At 42.3% G+C, this 19,188-nt stretch overlaps 1 protein-coding gene across 2 annotated transcripts in view; it reads left to right on the forward strand.

The window, feature by feature from the left end:
* Positions 1-19,188, forward strand: part of PUM3 (pumilio RNA binding family member 3) — a 907,478-nt gene that overhangs the window by 193,179 nt on the left and 695,111 nt on the right. For both annotated transcript variants that reach the window (XM_044061088.1, XM_044061087.1), the window contains exons 7-8: positions 10,889-10,955; positions 15,502-15,676. In XM_044061088.1, coding sequence (XP_043917023.1) covers positions 10,889-10,955; positions 15,502-15,676 — 242 coding nt within the window. The remainder of the gene's footprint in view (positions 1-10,888; positions 10,956-15,501; positions 15,677-19,188) is intronic.

The raw sequence follows: 19,188 nt of genomic DNA on the forward strand, positions 1-19,188 counted from the left end.
ACCCAGTTATATGCAAGACAAATTCTGCAGGCTTTGGGCTTCAAGGCATCCTGTATCCTACTGATTCCATATGCAAGACTGCATATGAGGAAACTTCAATGGTACCTAAAAAGTTTATGGAGTCAACATTGTCACAGTCTGGAAACAATGATTCCTCTCATTCCCTACCTACAACAGGAGTTTCTATTGTGGGCAAAGGCATGTCACCAAAACATGGGACGGGCCTTCACTCTACACCCTTCCAGCCAAACCCTAACAACAGACTCATCAGATTATGCCTGGGGGCCCACATGGCGGGAAGATGCATTCAGGGCATATGGACCCCAAAACAAATGCATCTATGCATCAACCAAAAAGAGATGCTAGCTGTTCAAAATGCCCTGACAGCCTTCAAGGACTTACTTCATCCAGGACAACTACTGATAGATGGACAACACCATGGTTATGTGGTATATAAACAAGCAAGGGGGGGCATGCACTCATAACCCCTTTGCAGACTAGCCCTGGCACTTTTACCAAATACATCTTCAAGTTCAATTCCTGCCAGGAAAACAAAATACTCTGGCAGACGATTTAAGCAGAAACCTTATAGATTCTCATGAGTGGAAACTAGATCCACAAGTCTTCAACATGATAACAAAGAAATGGTGGAGGCCAGATATAGATATATTTGCCTCTCTTCAAAATTATCAATTGAAAAGATTCTGCACAAGGACTTATCACAGACAAGCATGGAAAGTGGACGCCCTATCAGTTTACGCCTTTCCTCCTCTGCCTCTTCTTCCTAAGGTCTTACTAAAAGTCAGACAAGAGAAACCGAAGATGATACTAATTGCCCCGGACTGGCCCTGCCAGTACTGGTACCCAATCCTAAGGAACTTGTCTCAATAGCCAGCTTGGACTTTACCTCAAAGACCTCAACTACTGTCCCAGCAAAACAATCAGATCCTGCACAATCCACTCCAGACACTGAACCTGGCAGCATGGCTGATCATATAGCTATACAAACAACACCTCAGTAAAGCTGTGATGGATGTCATTTTGGAAGCCAGAAGGCCTAGTACTAGAAAATGTTATGCTGATAAATGGAAGAGGTTCTGTGCTTGGAATCAAGCACAAGGAACTGATACAGCAGAACCAAATATTCCTCGGATATTATAATACTTGACTGAGATGCTTGACAAAGGCCTATCTTTCTCATCAGTTAAAATCCATGCCTCTGCCTTTTCGGCTCATTACAGTACAGAGCCACCAATCTTTTCTCATCCTTTACTAAAGCAGTATCTTAGAGGAGCCAAAAATGTAAGGCCTCCTAGAAGATCACCAGTACCTGCATAGGACCTCAATTATATGTTGGAAAAGCTCACCCTGCCTCCATTTGAACCAGCTGCTACTGCTGATACAAAGTTCTTATAATGGAAAACATCTCTGCTACTAGCAATTACTTCAGCAAGAAGAGTCTCAGAGCTGCAGGCCCTCATGGCTGTGGAGCCTTTTATCATATTTTACCCAGATAGGGTGTCTCTGAGGACAAATCCAACATTTATGCCTAAGATGGATTCCAGTGTGGCTCTTAACCAAACTATTCATCTGCCAACCTTTTATCCAAATCCGCAGAATAAGAGGGAGAGAATTCTGCATTCCTTGGACGTACACAGACAGCTAAGATTCTACTTGAGCAGAACTAAAGCTCTATGAAAAACTGAGCAATTACTAGTGACATATGCTTCAGGATCAGAAGGAAAGGCTATTTCAAAGCGGACTGTTTCAAAGTGGATAAGCCACTGCATTAGTTTCTGCTACTTACACCATGGCAAACCTATGCCCAAGGGCATTAGGTCTCATTCCACCAGAGCTGCAGCTACTTCAGCAGCCTTTCTCAGAGGAGTACCAACCAAAGATATTCTAGAGGCTGCTACTTGGAGTTCTTTTCACACCTTCACAAAGCATTATCATTTGCCTCTCTACTCTAAGTCCAGGGCAGGCTTTGCCACTGCAGTTCTGCAGGGCCTTATAGCCGCACCTAATGCTGTTTAGCTCCAGCCTCCCAACCATAGCTTTGGGATTCTACCCAAATGTAATGACTGCAACAGTGAAACACGAAGAACATAGTACAGTTGTATACTCTTACCATAAATGTAGATGTTCGAGTGTATTCACTGTTGCAGTCCAGGTTACCCGCCCACCATCCCCCTTTCATTCTGGAGTTTTATCTTTTCTTCTGTATCTTCTACAACCTATGTGGTGTATTTGTTTGTAGATGAAGGTAAAGTTTATATTGATGCATGTATGTGTGTATATATATATATATATATATATATATATATATATATATAATATTTTATTTTTTTTTGCTACCTTTTTGGGGGCACCTGACATCTGGGGCAAGAAAAACTAAAGAAAATGGCATTGGCTGCTTGTTTATACCACTGACAACCTGACCTCATGGAAGAGGAGACAGCAATCAACGGAGGACCCAAGACTTTGGAATTCAGGCCGACTGAGGGCAACCTGCCAACAGATTACCCAAATGTAATGACTGCAATAGTGAATACACTCTAACATCTACATTTATGGTAAGAGTACATAACTGTACTTTCCAAACCTGTGCTCCTCATTGAGGTTGATGTCACACTTGAAAGAAAGACTCAGCATGTGGCCTCTCACTCAGCAACTAGAGATTAAAAATGGATGGACTTTTCGCAAGGGTTGTTAAAAGTGATTTATGTCCTTAAAACCTCCCTCCTTTGGATCTTCTCTACCACAGGCTACTTTTGTAACCCCCCTCCAGTTTTCTCCTCTTCTGTTGAGGAACAGGAAGGTGACTCGGGCCTTTCTGTGGACTGCTCCTTTCAGATGCATTCCCCAGGATAAAGTTCCTCCAAAGGGGACTCCTTTCACCTGATTTACCTGTGGTGGAAGCTTTCTTTGGTGAGACTGTACAGAATATGATGAAACTCTTAGATTGGCAATTTACTCAGATCTCTGATATCCAGAAGCAGTATTACTCCCTGTTGGAGATGGGTACCCCTGCCCCTTTTCCGATCCCCCCCCCCCGTCCTTGAGGCTTTCCAGAATGCTTTCCAGTCCACCTCTTCTGCGCCTGACTGTTAACCAACCTTAAGCTCCCAATACACCAGACAGGTTTTACAAGGTCCCTGATAAGCCTAAGAGTTTCTTTTTCTTCAGGTAAGCCCTCAAAAATGCTGCCCAGTACTAACACCCTACCTACAGACAAATACTGTAGGGCTGTACAGAGTAGGGCTATGGATGATAGATGGTGAAAAAAGGTTTACACCTCTGCTGCCCTTGCTTTAATTACCGGACGCAAATGAAAAAGTATTTGATCTCTGTTCTGGACTGCTTGAATAAAATTATCTGGGATCCTTCCACAACAGACTCTAAACAGCAGGTCACTCAGATAGACAGGCACAGCATTAAGTGCAGTTATGATGCTGTGGCTGCTGCTTCTAGGGCAGCTGCCATTGGATCAGTAATCAGCAGATATGAATTGCTTAGCAGTCAATCTGTGCCTGAGGTTTTCAAATCTAGAATTGTAGCTTCACCTTTGGACAAGTCTTACTGTTTGACTCTCAGGTGGCTAATCTGTTCAAAACTCTCCAAGACCAAGGTAAAACCATGAAAGACTGCAGGCAGATCCTACTCTTGTAAGTTCCTAGATACTATAGGGAACTACCCAATCAAATCTACTTCCTTCGTTAGAAGGGACTTTGGGGCAGTTTAGACAAAAAAGAAATAAACCCCGGGAAAAGATGCACTGAAAAGCTGCAAAGGGGAAACTCCAACTTGGGAAGCCACCCTTTGGTGGAAGAGGTCTGTGACTACCTCTGCTGCACCCCTCCTCGACTCCCCAGTCCCCTTTAACCTCTTTCCTAAAGACTGTCGCCATCCCTGGCCAGGTGGGAAAATATCAGAGACAAATGGGTCCTCTCAATCATCGGAGATGGCTAAGCCATGTATTGGGAAAACATCACCCGTCTGAGAGGCATACCTCCACCTCCTCAAAACCAAATTTCTTTCCATCAGTCAAGTCCCAAAAGGTTTCTTGGGAAAAGGGTTTTATTCCAGGATTTTTCTAGTACCAAGAAAAGAAGGATAATAGATATCCATTCTTGACCTTTTTGTCCTGAACACATATTTGAAGGTTCCCCTCTTTCAAAATACTCTTCCTTCAGTCACTTATTCCTTTCATTTTACTACATGCTTTCTTATTGTCATTTTACTTGAAGGACACCTACCTATGCATCCCTATCCATTTTTCCTGCAGCATTTTCAGTTTACTGCTCTGCCTTTTGGTCTTTCCACAGCCCCAACAGTGTTCACAAAGTGCCTAGTACATGTGGTAGCCTTCTGTCGCACTCAAGGAATTCACATTTTCCCCTACCTGGACGACCTTCAGATCCAGGCTCCTTCTCCAGAGATATTTCTTCAGCATGTGCCTTCAATTCATCCTTTACCTTCTGGCAGTGGGTTTCATCATAAACTACAGAAAGTCACACATGGTCCCTACACAGGACCTGATGTTTCTGGAATGCAGACTTTACACAGAAAATGCATGACTTCCTTCCCCAGGTAAAGCTTCTCATTCTGTCCAGATACTTCCAAGACCTTTCTTCTGCATCTCAGTGCTCCACTAGGGGGATGTTAAGGACCTTGGGATTCATGCCAGCCTCCATTCCAGTGCTTCCCCTCACCAGACTTCACATGAGGAAAACCCAGTGAAGTCCAAAATTTGTGTGGTCATAGCATTGCCACGCTTTAGACACTCTGATCCCCTCTTTCCTTATATCAAGAAGTAACTAAATTGGTGGAAGGGACAGGTCATCCTCAGCTAGATTGCCTTTCTTGCTTCCTCTTTTTGTTCAGCAGGTCCACATGGACATCTCAGATCAGGAGGGAGGGCTGGCCAGGATCTCACCGAGTGCAGGGGAAATGACAATTGCATTTCCTGGAAGAACACATGATCCTAAAAGAAATGAAGGCTGTTCTGCAAGCCCTTCAGATTTTAGCCCATATTTGGAAACCAGAATCTCTGTGTTCACAGCCAACACCACAGTCTTGTGCTACATAAACAAGCAGGAGCCATGGAATTTAACAACATGTGAATATTATGCTCACATAATGTCCTTTCTCATGACAGTGTACTAGCAGACTGCTTAAGTTGCTCCCTGGAGGTCCCTCCATAAGTGAACTCTGAACAGGGAGGTCTTCTGCAACATCATACTTCAGTGAGGCACCCCTCCGGTAGACCTCATTGTTTCATCAAGGAGCCATAACTTCCCCCGGTTCAGTACCAGGGATCCTTGCCCCACAGCCTAGAGGACAAATGCCTTCTTTTTCTACTGGACAGAGAAGTTCCTCTATGCCTTTCTTTCTCTGCCTGTTCTTCCAAAGATCCTTCTTAAAGCACAAAGGGAGGTACCCATACTCCTGCTACTGGCTCCAGCCTGGCTTAAACAACATTATTCCCCCTGCTTTTTCACCTAGCAAAGGGAAATTGCAGGAGAATCCCTCTATAGTTAGACCTTAAAACTCTGCAAGAGAGATACCTGCTCAACTCAAATCTTCCAGGTCTCAGCCTGACCATATGGGTGATAGGATTTTAATCTGGGAAAGACATCTTTTCCTCTAAAAAGGTTGTACAAGTCCCACAAGAGGCCAGAAGACCCACTACTGGAAAATGTTGCTCTGCAAAGTGGAAGCGGTTTTCTTTCTGGTTCTGCAAACAGAGTCATGATCCACTCTTAGCACAGGTACCTATGATTCTGCAATACCTTTGCCAACTTCTTCTGTCAGCCTTGGTCTACTCTTCCATAAAATTAATTTCTGACATTACTGCTTGCCTCCCCTCTTAACCCTCCACTTATGACTAGACCAGACTTCATGCTTTCCCTCAGAGGATTTCTGCACACTAAAGCCCCCTCCCCAAAGGAAACTTTTCTTTCCCTTTAGGATCTTAATTTTGTGCTAGAAAAGCTTACACTGCCTCCCTTTGAGCCAGCGTCTTCTGCTTCTTTGAAATTCTTTGCTTGGTAAATCATTCTCCTTTTGCCCTGACTTCTGCCAGGAGAATTTCTGACCTGTAAGCTCTCATGGACATTCTCCCGTTTCTAATTTTTCACAAACACAGGACAACTTTCAAGGCTAGCCCTTCCTTCATGCCTAAGGTAGTGAATAAACTGTCTCTCGATCAGCTATTCATCTCCCCACCTTCATTCCCAATCCCCATAACGGGTAAAGGATCTTACAGTCTCTAGATATTTACAGGTAACTCAGATTTTACCTGGACAAATGTAAGTCCTTCAGAAAGACTGACTGGCTTTTCGTATCTTTTATGCCCTCTAAACTGGATCAGGCCAGTCTCCAAACAAGCCATTGCATTCTGGATTTCTAAAACTATCTCTTTCTGCTACTCACACTACGGTAAGACCCTGCCTTCCCACCCTAAAGCTCATTCCACTAGGGCAATTGCTTCCTCTGCGGCTTTCCAGAAGAGAATACTCCAGGTCTATTACAGAGTCAACTACTTTGTTCTCTGCATGCACCTTTACCAAACACTACAAAACTGATGCCTTTTCCAGGTCCAGGGCAGGCTTTGCTAGGTCAGTCCTATCCAGGCTTCTGGACAACTCTTCTACTCAGTAGTCAACCACCCTTACCTGCTTCAGCTCTGGGAATTGTCCATTTGTCAGGAATACTGCAACAGTGATTTCAGTCAGGACATGTACTGTTATGCCAAGCTCTTACACAACTGTATTGTGTCCTGTTGATCACTGTTGCAGTATTTCATCCCATCCTCCATCTCCTCTTCCCTATTTTACTTCCAGCTTAAGTTGTCTGTCTCTAGCCTTTCCTGCCTTACATGGCTAGGGGAGAGATTTCTTACCAATTCAAACTACATGTAAAGTTTTGGTACCGTGGCTGGATGTCAATAGGTGACATCCCATTTGTCAGGAATAATGCAACGGTGATCAGTAGGACATCTACTGTTAGTACAGTTGTGTAAGAACTTCCCATATCTTGTCAGAAAAAGGGCAGTCAGTCTACACCTTTACAATGACAATACTTGCATTCTTCTCCAACTCCCTTGCTACTGTATCTCTAACTTTGTCCCAGACCCAGGATGTCAATCCGTTTGCCTTTGCAATCACATGCTGGACAGTGGCACAGGAACATAACTTTCTTGGGTGGCATAAGCTCTGGAACCATGCTGGCTAGGCTTACTTAGGCCCTTGGGCTGATAGCCTAGTACCTACCTATGAACCTATGTTAGCCCTATGGATAATAGGTCTGGTGCCTGTAAGAACAAAGGCATTTGTTTAGTTCCATCGTGTTTTATGAGAAAGTCAGACTGGGTTGTAGAAAACTCTTTTTCAGAGGAGGCCCAGGAAAAAAAAATTCCACTAAATTGAAAGCACTAAGCCTGCCTTTACATGACTACAGAATAGACTATGTATTTACAGTAGGAGAGTAATTTCTGCATGGAATTCTACGGTATTTATCATTAAGTACAGTAGCTGAAACATTTTCTTTTAACAGTTATTTCCACAAAGAAACTGTTCAGTATTTGTGTAATTACTTTTTGAATAATCTCTATATGGAGCTCCACAGCTCTCTGATATTATGTATTTGGTGCTTCATATATGGAAAAATTATGCAGAACTGTATGCATCAGTTAGTGGCATTAATGTGGAGGTTTATAGACAAACAGGATGAGGAACATTAAAATAGTACACTGTAGTCTTTAGGAAATTGCTAGCTACTTTAGAAAATGTACAGTGACATATACAGATTGGTGGTTGAGTAAGGTAATCAGAGGGGTCAAAAGAAAGTGAGAAAAAGGGACCAGGAAGGAGGGATTAAAGGAACATAAAGGAATCTGTTCCAGATAGAAGTGCTGTTTTATAGGAGCATGTGGATTTAATTGACAGCTTCAATGGGCATCCATTAACTATTTCAGATCATACTGATAAAGACTAAAGTAAAAATGCAGGGTTATGAAGTAACCTACTGTAATGAGGTACACTTGTTTATGCCTTGGGTCTCCCCTCAAAAAGAGGCTCCAAGCCTAGTGGGACTAATCAGGTTGGCAAAGGATAAGTTAATTATTAATTTTAAGTTTTGTTTTATTTATTTAGACAGGTTGACAAAAGTTGAAGTATTGCAGAGTAAGGGGAATCTCTCAGAAGAGGAGCAACTTAAGATTACTTAAGAGAAAATAAGGGAGTATTTGGATAGCACGAGTTTGAAAAGATTGTTAAGGACTACTTTTTGTTAACTCCAGAGCACAAAAACTTTTAGCACGATGGCTTAGCAGAAAGTTGAAAGGGTTGTGGCCAGACTTTGGGAAGAGTATGACAAGAAAAACTGAAGGTCCTATAGCAGTAGTAGAGATTTTGGAAGTTTTATGAAAAATTGTATAAAGCAAAGCAATGTGGAAACCAAGAAAGAGTGCAGATATATTTATGGAAGAGAAACTAATAGGTAAGATAGGAGGAGAAGAATCATCAACCCATTTTTTCCTATTTTGTACATGGGGTCAGTGTGTCTTGCCAGCTGTCACCATCTCTGCACAAATTCTACCAATGTTTATGAGACTTCAGACCAGTGAGGGACTAAGCAAATCAGGTGTCTTGAGACCTTGTCATATGCTTTTTCCAAGTCTAGGAAAGCCCATATTGATTCTTTCTTCATGTCTGGCGTCTTCTGAACTTTTTCTCATTGCAAACATCTGGACAGTTAAGCTTCATCCTGATCTAAATCCAAACTGCTCATCTCCCATCTTACTCTCTACAATTTGAGTGTCATTTGTCAGTCATGTTCTCCGGAACTTTCATGCAGTTTGATAGGAGTTTGATACCTGTGTATTGCCCACAGTAGTGGATGTCCCCTTTGTTCTTGCACACTGGCACTGGTATGCTTTTATTTTCCAGTCATCTGGGATACATCTTTGTCTTCACACTGCTATGAGTACTCGCAGAATCCATTTTCCCCTATTATCCCCTAAAATCTGTAGGAAAAGATGGTATTCCTGTGGAAGTTTGGAAGTTGGTTACAAGGCAAGAAAGTGATAAATATCTGGAAGATTGTTTTTTATAGTATTTTGAAAGGAGGGGAAGCAACAACATCTTGAAGGAATGCTGTGTTGGCTGTATTACCTTTAGGTCCATAAGACACAAATTCACATAGATCCATTTCAGTTTTAAACCATTATTATAAAGTGTTTGTCTATACTAGCTACAATAATGGCAAAGGTTTTACCAAAATTGATAGATATGGATCAGTGTGATGCCAGATTATAAACTCTGGCATTACTGACCATAATCTTTGGTGGTTTACTAGTATGTATTAAAGTTATGAACACTAAACAAGCATGGGACAGGGACAATGCAGCTTCAGTAACTTAGTCAACTTTTTTTCCACATTAATGCTAAGAATGAAACATCTGAGATGTATTAATTTAAAGTGGCTATAACTGCTGAGTATGTGCATGTATATTTGTCTGCACTTTTGAATGTATGCGTGTCTTTGTGCGTGTCTATAGATATTGAGTACTTACATAACTTGTGTTTGGATGCAAAATACTTTATCATACTAAACAATTTAACATATAGAATACCAACCAAGAAGCAAAAAATAAAAAAAAAATACAATGCCAGTGCAAATCTTCAGAAGTTTAAAATTCACACTTTTGTCCCAAAAGTAAGGACTTGTACTGGCAAATTAAATTAAATGCAACTTCTTTCCCTGGTTTGAATGATAAAACATTGATTAATGGTATCTTGCAGTTAAGAACTATGGATGTTTTATATATGAATGATTATCAATACAGTTTTGTAATATCTGCTTATTTTTAAATTTTAACATTGTAACATTTCTGATGATATTTCTATTTATTGATTTTGTGATACATAAGTCGTAGTATTTTAACAATATAGCAGTATAACAATATATTAACATCATCTATATTTTTTGCCTAATTAATTGGTGCTACAGTTGCATTATATTCATTGGGTGGTTTGCTACATGTGAGTGTGTAATACATGCTTTTAAAGACTGCATTTCTTGGGTTTCTGTTACCTGATAAAGTCCTTACTTTTGTGATGAAAGCACTAATTTTAAATGTTAAATTTAACAGAGAGCCCATTCTCTGTGAGCAGTAATACCCTCCAGGTTGTGTATGTTATTGGGGATAATAATACCCTTCCAGGTGTCCGGTCTCAGTCTGTTGTGCATTATTGTTTGTATATTACTTTATTCTTAGTCTGAAATAAAGTATGTTGATTTTTGTAACTGTTTTGCAGTTGTATGCATTTACTGGAGCCTCTCTCCTTGAGTCTCGATTTTGAATGGGCTTTGACCATTTAGACCTTTCTCGTTATTAAATTCAGGAAGATAAGTAATGATAATGTCAGAGGGTACATAATTTGACTTTGGGTTGGGATGTACCTTAGGAATAGTGTGAGGAAAACACTTTCAGGGATGGAGAATGGAGTGTCTGTGGTGTTTACATGAAATGTGTTTGACAAGGTGAGAGTCTCAGAAAAAGCATGAGAATTCATGGCTATGGGGGACTGATCAGGCATTTGTCATGAGGGCGTGAGGGACCTGGATGTGCAGATTGTAACTTGGCAATGATCATCACTGGTAAGAGTTATGGCAGAATTGATGAATCAAGTTGATTTCATCTGCCAACAGTGTCTCTTTCTGCATCACTGTACCATGATGTACTTCAGATATATAAGCTGATATTTAACCTCCTGTCTTTAGGCTGCCGCTGTACTTTTTCTTAGATTGTGGATATTCCTATTTTTTCCACTTGTATTCAGTTTGCATATTTATGTATACATTTTTTTGGTTTCTGTAGAACATTTTGTTGAGCTGAGTAAATCCAAATATGCCAGAAACATTGTGAAGAAATTTCTTATGTATGGGTGAGTAGTACTATTTCATGTATTTTTCTGACTTTTCTGTGGCACAGAATTTAATTCCATATATTTATTGTTGATAATTTTTTTCTTTTCTTTCAGATATTCTCAAATGGTAAATGTTAAGTGATAAGAAAAAAGTTTTAACTGTGCAAGGCTTTGTCTGCATATCACATTTTTTAGAGTATGTATGTATGTGTGTCTGTGTGTGTGTGTGTATATATATATATATATATATATATATATATATATATATATATGTATGGCTTAGTGGTTAAGGTCTTCACCTCCAATGCAAAAGGTACAAGGTTCGATCCTGTCCTTTGGCTAACGCCTGTTTGGAGTTTGCGTGTTCTCTCTTTGTCTCTGTGGGGTTTCTCCCATGTTCGAAAGACATTCTGTGTTTTTCCATCTCAAACTCACCAATGAATGGAGCTTTGGGCAACAGCACAGACTCTACATGGTGCCCAATGAAAGGAAGAGTTGTAAAACGACCAACCGCTTTGGGCATCTATTGTGGTGCGCAGTATCCTCAAGATAGGAGAACACGGATCACAAACTGCGTGCCGTGGCAGGGCTAGCCCCTCGACGTTGTAAAATATGGCTCTAGGTGATTCGGTCATGTTGACTGTCGCCAAAAAAATGGGCATGGGTAGTTACCGGTGATAAGTGGGTTGAGGACCCGGCCTACTCTCTGACCTATTCCAGGGACCCATGCTAATGGTGGGAGGGATATATGTACCTCTATTGGCCAGTGTGTGCCCGCCATAAAAGCCCAGCAGCCCTGGGTCAATAGGCTACTGGCTAGCCGGTGTCTGTTGCCCATCTTGGGTTACCTGGGATAGCTCTGTTGCGTGAAAGCTGGACATAAATCCAACCAACCTGCCAAACAGGAACTAAGAATTGCTACGCTTAATGTAGGTTCACTCACAGGACACAGCTTAGAAGTGGATGACATGATGATACGGAGGAGGCTGGACATCCTATGTATCCAAGAGACAAAATGGAAGGGCAGTGCAACAAAGCCACTTGGCTTGGCATCCAGACTGTACTTCTCAGGTGGTGGACAGGCTAGAAATGGTGTAGGAATTGTGGTGAGACAGAGGCTTCATAAGTCAGTGAGGGATATCATCAGAATTAATGACAGACTCATGGCAGTCAGACTCCAGTGTAATGATAGGACAGTATTCATAATCTCAGCCTATGCCCCACAGCAGGGTTGTGATAGTGAGGAAAAGAGTGCATTCAGACAGCAGTTGCAGGACCTACTAGATAAAGCAGGACAACATGAATTGGTGTTGATAATGGGTGACTTAAATGCACATATCGGGACAGACAGAACAGGATATGAGGACTGCCTGGGTCCACATGGGTGGAGAAATAGGAATAAAGAAGAAGCCATTCTAGACTTCTGTCTGGCAAATGGCTTGATAGTAGCCAACACATGGTTCAGAAAGAGAGACAGTCACAAGATCACATACAAGAGTAGCCAACATGGAACTCAGGTAGACTTCCTTCTAGTAAGGAAAAGGCACTGGGGTAGAATCCATGATTGCAAAGTCATCCCCAGTGAAACAGTCAGTTCACAGCATAAACCAGTAGTTGCCACAATCAGCTGCAAGCAGTGGTCAGAGAAGGCTCTAAGGTCAACAGAGACCAGGCTGAAGACCTGGAAGTTGACTGGAGAGAAAGTACAGCAGTTCAAGGAATTACTCGGGGCTCTAACACCCCTAGAAGAGGAGGAAATAGGTGGAGTTGAAGAAGAGTGGCAGCGCCTAAAAACAGCATGTGTTAGGACTACAGAAAAGATATGTGGCCGAGCCAGGTATGGAAATAAGGTACATAAGGAAAGCTGGTGGTGGAATGCAGAAGTGCAGGAAGTAATTAAAAGAAAGAAGGAGTGCAGGAAGAAGTGGGAGATTGAAAAGACTGACCAAGCTAGGAAGGACTACTGGTTGGCTAACAAAGAAGCTAAGAAAGAAGTTGCAATAGCAAAGAATAGGGCATCAAAGGCACTCTGTCATCTTCTGGAAAGTGACTCAGTAAGGGGCACAAAGAAACTATATCAGGTTGCAAGGCAAAGACAGAAAGATAAAGAAGATAGTCAGACACCCTTCATAAGGGATTCCAGCAACAACCTGCTTATCAGCCCACAGGACATCAAAGGCAGATGGAAGGAGTATTTCCAGCAGCTTCTGAATGAAGAAAACCCCACAGAAGTGGTACTACCCCAGAAACAGCCTACAGTGAGAGTAGAATAGGAGCCCAGCTTAGAAGAAGTAAGAGCAGCACTAAGGAAAATGAAGTCAGGGAAAGCAGCAGGCTCAGATGAGGTCACAGCAGATATGATAAAGATGCTGGGTGAGCTAGGGGAGAAATGGCTCCTGAGGGTACTGATTGCAGTGTGGAGAGAGAGGCATATTCCAGATGACTGGAGAATAAGCATACTCGTGCCAGTGTACAAGAACAAAGGGGACATCCACAACTGTGGACAGTACAGAGGCATCAAACTCCTACCACATTGCATGAAAGTTCTGGACAGGGTGATTGATAAACGGATACGCAGAATAGTAGAATGTAAGATGGGAGATGAACAGTTCGGATTCAGATCAGGATGCAGCACAACTGACCCGATGTTTGCATTGAGACAGATACTTGAGAAGAAACTAGAGAAGAGGAGAGAGTCAAACTGGGCTTTCCTAGACTTGGAGAAAGCATATGACAAGGTCCCAAGAAAGCTGATCTGGGCAGTACTGCGGGGGTTTGAAGTCCCAGAAACATTGGTAGAATTAGTACAGGCTATGTACAAGGACCCAGTGACTCAAGTACGAACAGTGTTTGGCCTCACTGTGGGGTTCCCAGTGGGAGTGGGTGTACACCAGGGTTCAGCTCTGAGCCCACTGCTGTTCATACTGGTAATGGACTACATCAGCAAACAGGTTGGAGGGGTCAGAGCAACAAAGCTGCTGTATGCAGACGATGTGGCAGTACAGGCAGACTCTGATCTAGAACTTCAGCAAAGGATAGGAGAATGGAATGAAAATCTGAAGGCACATGGGATGAAACTAAGCACAGATAAGACAGGGGTAATGGCAGCAGATTGGGGAAATCAGAAGAAGCTGAGAATAGAGATAGATGGGAAGATAGTGGAACAGGTAAGCAGCTTCAAGTATCTGGGAGGGGTGGTTGAGGAGAAGGGTAGTCTGGATGAAGAGGAAAAAAGCTAGAATTAGAGGGGTTGCATCCAACTGGCATAGATTATCAGGTGTGGTATATGACAGAAGAATGCCAAAGAAGCTAAAAAGTAAGGTGTACAAGACAGTGGTGTGACCAGTACTACTGTATGGTACAGAAACCTGGGCAGTAAAGGCGGAACAGCTGAAGAAGCTAGAGGTGATGGAAATGAAGTGCCTGAGAAAGGTGGTAGGATGCACAGGCGAAGAAATGAGGACGTAAGAGCAGAAGCCAAAGTAGATCCAATTGCAGAAAAGATCAAAGAAAACAGATTACAATGGTATGGGCACATGTGTAGAAAAGCAGAAGACAATCTGGTGAGGGAGATTTGGGACAGACAGGAAGAAGGTAAGAGGAAGCGAGGGCGTCCAGCAAAGAGGTGGATGGATTGTGTGAAAGACGATCTGCGACAGTCAGGCATGAGTGGTGAAGAAGGCAGGAGAGTGGCACTGAATTGAGAGAGTTGGCGACAGTTAATACGATACCCCGACCCCATGTAAATGGGAAAAAGGGGATGATGATGATACATATGTGTGTATAAGAAAGAAGTACATAAGAAAGTCCTTAATGCATAGGGTGAACTAGTGGGTTTTGTGGATGAGTACACTTCTGTTGATGGCACAATGCATCATAATGTGGATCTGTAGTAGCAAAACGACATCTTTAAATGTTAGGTTTGGTGAAAGAAGACATTCAGATGGGAGAAGAAGAAATATTTAGCCAAGGACCTGTCAGGGAGACTCCTTTCAATATTTGCTGTGATACAAAGCATCTATTCATGTGTACTGCATGCTATCACAATGTTAATGTGTAACACTTAATACTTCAGTGACAATTAGGCAAAGTATGGCAGCAGCTGTAAGTTGTATTCTGTAGTTACCATTATAAATATCTTGCATCTCCAGTTGCAGGAGACTTAAGTCTGACTTGCAGCAAGAAATAAGGAAGAACATAGAACTGCTGGTGCTTTTGTGGTATGTCCTTTAACATTGTCTAGAACAAAACTGTGGTCCTGCTTTCAAAAGGAGTAGTCTCAACCCGTATGTTAAAATTCTATCAGTGATTCTGTTGATATGATTATACAGATGCTTTTCACTTCCTCATAACATTGAGGTGGTACTGAATGATTCTAGTTGCCAGTTGTGTGGCAAATGATTCTTGTGTGATTGCATTAAATGATCAGAGTCTGCTGAAAGGGTGGAGAAGGATTAATTCTGCTTACTTACAGATGATATGTTTTAGGAGATAAATGTTGTCGTTTTTGTAAAGCTGTTATAATTTTGATAAACTGTTTCCATTTTTTTCCCCCCTGATTTAGCACTAAGCAGCAGGTGGCTGAAATAATCAAGTGTTTCAAAGGCCAAGTCAGAAAAATGTTACGTCACTCTGAAGCCTCTGCCATTGTGGAATATGCATACAATGAGAAAGCCATTTTGGAGCAGAGAAATTTCCTTACTGAGGAGCTGTATGGGAATACATTCATGGTTTGCAAGGTAAAGACAAAAATAGACTTAATGATACGTTTCCGTATCTTATTTTCTTATAATTCATAGTATAGGGATACCAGCACTATCTGGAGAGATTTCATTCTCTGTGAATTTTCAGTCATTCACACTAAATAGAGATCTGATGCCATTTTTATTAATTTCTCAACTGATGGGTCTCTGATCCGACTCTGCTGCTTATACTAGACTCATGGATGCAGCTCTCGAGCTTCTCCTTTTACCCATAATGCCCTGTTATCCTGATATACCTCAGATCTTGTTTGCCGATGCATTGTTCAGACACTGATTTCAAGCCTTAACTGTTAACCAGATATTGTTATATCTTTTTTTGTTAGAATTTTCTCTCTGGTATTTCTTTTCTCTTCTTTCCTTTGCTCTTTTAAAAATCTTGCTAAACTTTTCAAACCTGTTGCTAGTTCTCTCACCTCCTTTTCTAGTTAGGCCTTTCAACCCTTGTCAGGGTATTCTTCCACTTACCATTGTTGATATTCTTTGTCTTAAGGTATCTTTGAAATACTGTTGTTGGTATTTTTCCCTACTGTTTAAAAAAAAAAAAAAAAAAACTCTCTTCCTTTTGTTTTTTCTCTTCGATATGGCTGACAAGACTAGGAGCTTTAAGAAATACACTTCTTGTCCACACAAGGTCCCTAACTCAGATGGCCACAAGGAGTGTGTTTATTGTTTGGGTGCTGCCTTCGTAGATGTTGACTGCTTCATTTGTTCGGCATTCAACGCCTGTGCATTGAGTGATAGCAGGAATGAATTGGTTTTAAAAGGTTTGTTACCTGCATCTGTTTCTACCTCAGCTAGTGCTCAAACCCCATCTATCAAAAGGAAGTCTGACACATCTCCGAAGGAAAAAGAGTCCAGGAAACGGTCCCTTGATTGTTCTCCCAGATTGGCTGCAATTCCTGAGCCTTCATCTAAAGTTCCCAAGAAATATAATCCAAAGTTAACCTTTGATCCTACTACTTCAAGCACCAAATCTCCTTGGATCTGATCTCCAGTTTTCATCCCAGATCCGATATCTCTTTGGCTGCCATCACCCTTCTTACAAGGGACACCTAGGAAATCCACCAGACTGCCTTCCACTAGCTCATCTCTGAAGTCTTCTAGGAGCTTATCTGAGGAAGAGGAAGGATAGGATGCTGAGGATCCAGATGGGGGTAATTCCATATCGCTCTCTCCCATCGGACTTGTGAGCCTGCTCTTCTGTCATGATCATGTTATTTCACCTTCTCCAATCTGACCAGTGGTTTCAGAGCCCTGAAATTCGAGATCTGTCAGGATATCTTTGCTGGATCCAAAGACAGGCTCTTCTTCCACTCTTACCATGCTCTCCCATCTCCAATCTCTTTGAAGCAGGATGTCTCTCAGAGCTGAAGCGTTGTCAATGGCTCTAGGGAGTTAGGATTGACTCCGAAGTTGTCAGCGGTCGTCGTCTCTTGGCTCCTCAGTATTAGATAGCTCTGCTCTATCTGCTCGAGGTAGGAATTCACAAGGATTCAGAGGTCGGCATAGATAGCTTTGCCACTGTTGCAACCAGCTCTTCTCTCTCCTGGACCTTCTGCCTTTGAAATTCAGGAAGGGCCTTCATTATACCCAGATAGGACATCCTTACTCTTTTTGGAGCCTATTCTTCCTTCAAGTGTAAGCTCTGAGCCTCTCATACCTGTTCCATCGAGACAGCCACCCCATACTAGCCTTCGACAGTCCTTATTTTGGATTCCCCACCTTCTTCTGATACTTCAGAACATCTCAGGGATGGGGTCCCTAGGAAGAGGATGTGCAAAAGGAAACACCTAGACTCTCTTCAGGAATTTGTTACAGAAGGCATGGACTTTTGAAGGGGAGGAGTGCCCCAGACCTCCACCCAATGAAGTCTCCTTTGGAGAGATCCTGGAACTTCTCCGGCAGAGAGGTGGGTGGTCTTCTGATACCCTTTCCGAAGAAGAGTCTGTTTCTGGAGGTTTTCAGGGCTGGCCTGGCTATATCTTGGGTGATCCTCCTGGCTCATGAGTTGATGACCTTATCTTACGCCGAGCATGATAGGAGCCCGATACAGTGGAGCCCATACCCAAGAGGCCAGATAAGTTTTTAGCTCCACCTAAAAATAGGGCCCACTGAAGCAAGATGGAGCCTAGAGATGCCATGGTGGTGGCAGCCACTAAGAGGGAGCTTGTGGAACAGAGTTAATCTGACCATCCCCTTAATAGAGAATCTAGGGCCTAGGACAGATTCATAGATTCATAGATAAGTACTAAGCTAACTGCCCTTGCGGGCCATTGTAAGCCTAGCCGATTATCCCTTGTGAGACTCAAACCCTGCACCTTGTGTTTGTAAGGCAAACACCTTAACCATTAGGCCACCCTCCCAACCCTTAACAAAGGAATGCCCATTTATGCATGTCGCTATACAGAAGACGCTCTAACTGAGAATCGAACAGGCAACATCTAACTGTGAGGTGACAACACTACCGCAGCACCACCACCACAGATTTGGCAAGAACATTTATTCCTCTGTGACCTTTGCCCTTCTGTTGCTGAATTATTTGTCACATTTCACCAGACTACAAAGGAATTTGACCAAGGAGCTTTCCAGATCTCTTTCAGGGTCCTTGTCTTTGGAGAACCAGAAGAAACTTTCTTCACAACTGGCCACCCTACAGTCCATTTCCTTTGCGTTCCTGAGGTTGGTCTCTCTTGCAGCTGAGGGTGCCTCTAGGGCTGCGGGTTCAGGCATTGCAGTTAGGCAGAACACCTCAATATGCCTGTTTGATTTTGTAGAGCCCTTTGAGGCATTGCAGTTGGGTGGAACACCTCAATATGCCTGTCTGATTTTGTAGAGCCCTTCAGATCTTCATTCATCAGTGCTGCTTTTGATGGATCATTCATGTTGGGTCCCAAAGTTAAGGAAAACCTCTCCAGAAGTGAGCAGCACTGAAAGACCCCGTCTGCCATTGGAATCCATTTTCAACCCCTCAAAGATCCTTCTCCGGGCTTTGCAAGTGCTCCTGAAGGGTTACCCAAGGGCTGCACTCAGGAGGCAGACAGAGAACACTTATTTCTGCACCCAGAAGCCTGAGCATCCATCACACAAGACACTTGGATGCAGAAAATTATATCCAGAAGTTATTAAATTCAGTTTTCCCAAATTCCCCCAACAAAAATAAAAAAAACGACCCCAATGTTCCACCGAATCAGCGGGAAGCAGCAGCTTTGGAAATAGAAAAGCTGATAGAAAAAAGTCACCCAGAAAGTACTACCTCCAGAACTTGCTCAGGATACTAATTCTCAGAATTCAGCAACTAAACCAGTATGTAAAATTCTCAAAGTTCTGCTTGATCACGGTTCAGTCCATTTTGCCTCTACTATGAAAAGACAAATTGATGTTCTCCGTACTGCTTCAAGATGCATAATATCTTATCAAAATTAATAGGCACTTCTGGAGATGCCTGCAGTTCCAGCTGGGTACCAGTTCAGAGCACTGCTGTTGGCTTT

This window comes from Protopterus annectens, chromosome 2.part0 (assembly GCF_019279795.1).
Source record: "Protopterus annectens isolate FY-2018-M chromosome 2.part0, PAN1.0, whole genome shotgun sequence".
Classification (NCBI taxonomy): Eukaryota; Metazoa; Chordata; order Ceratodontiformes; family Protopteridae; genus Protopterus; species Protopterus annectens.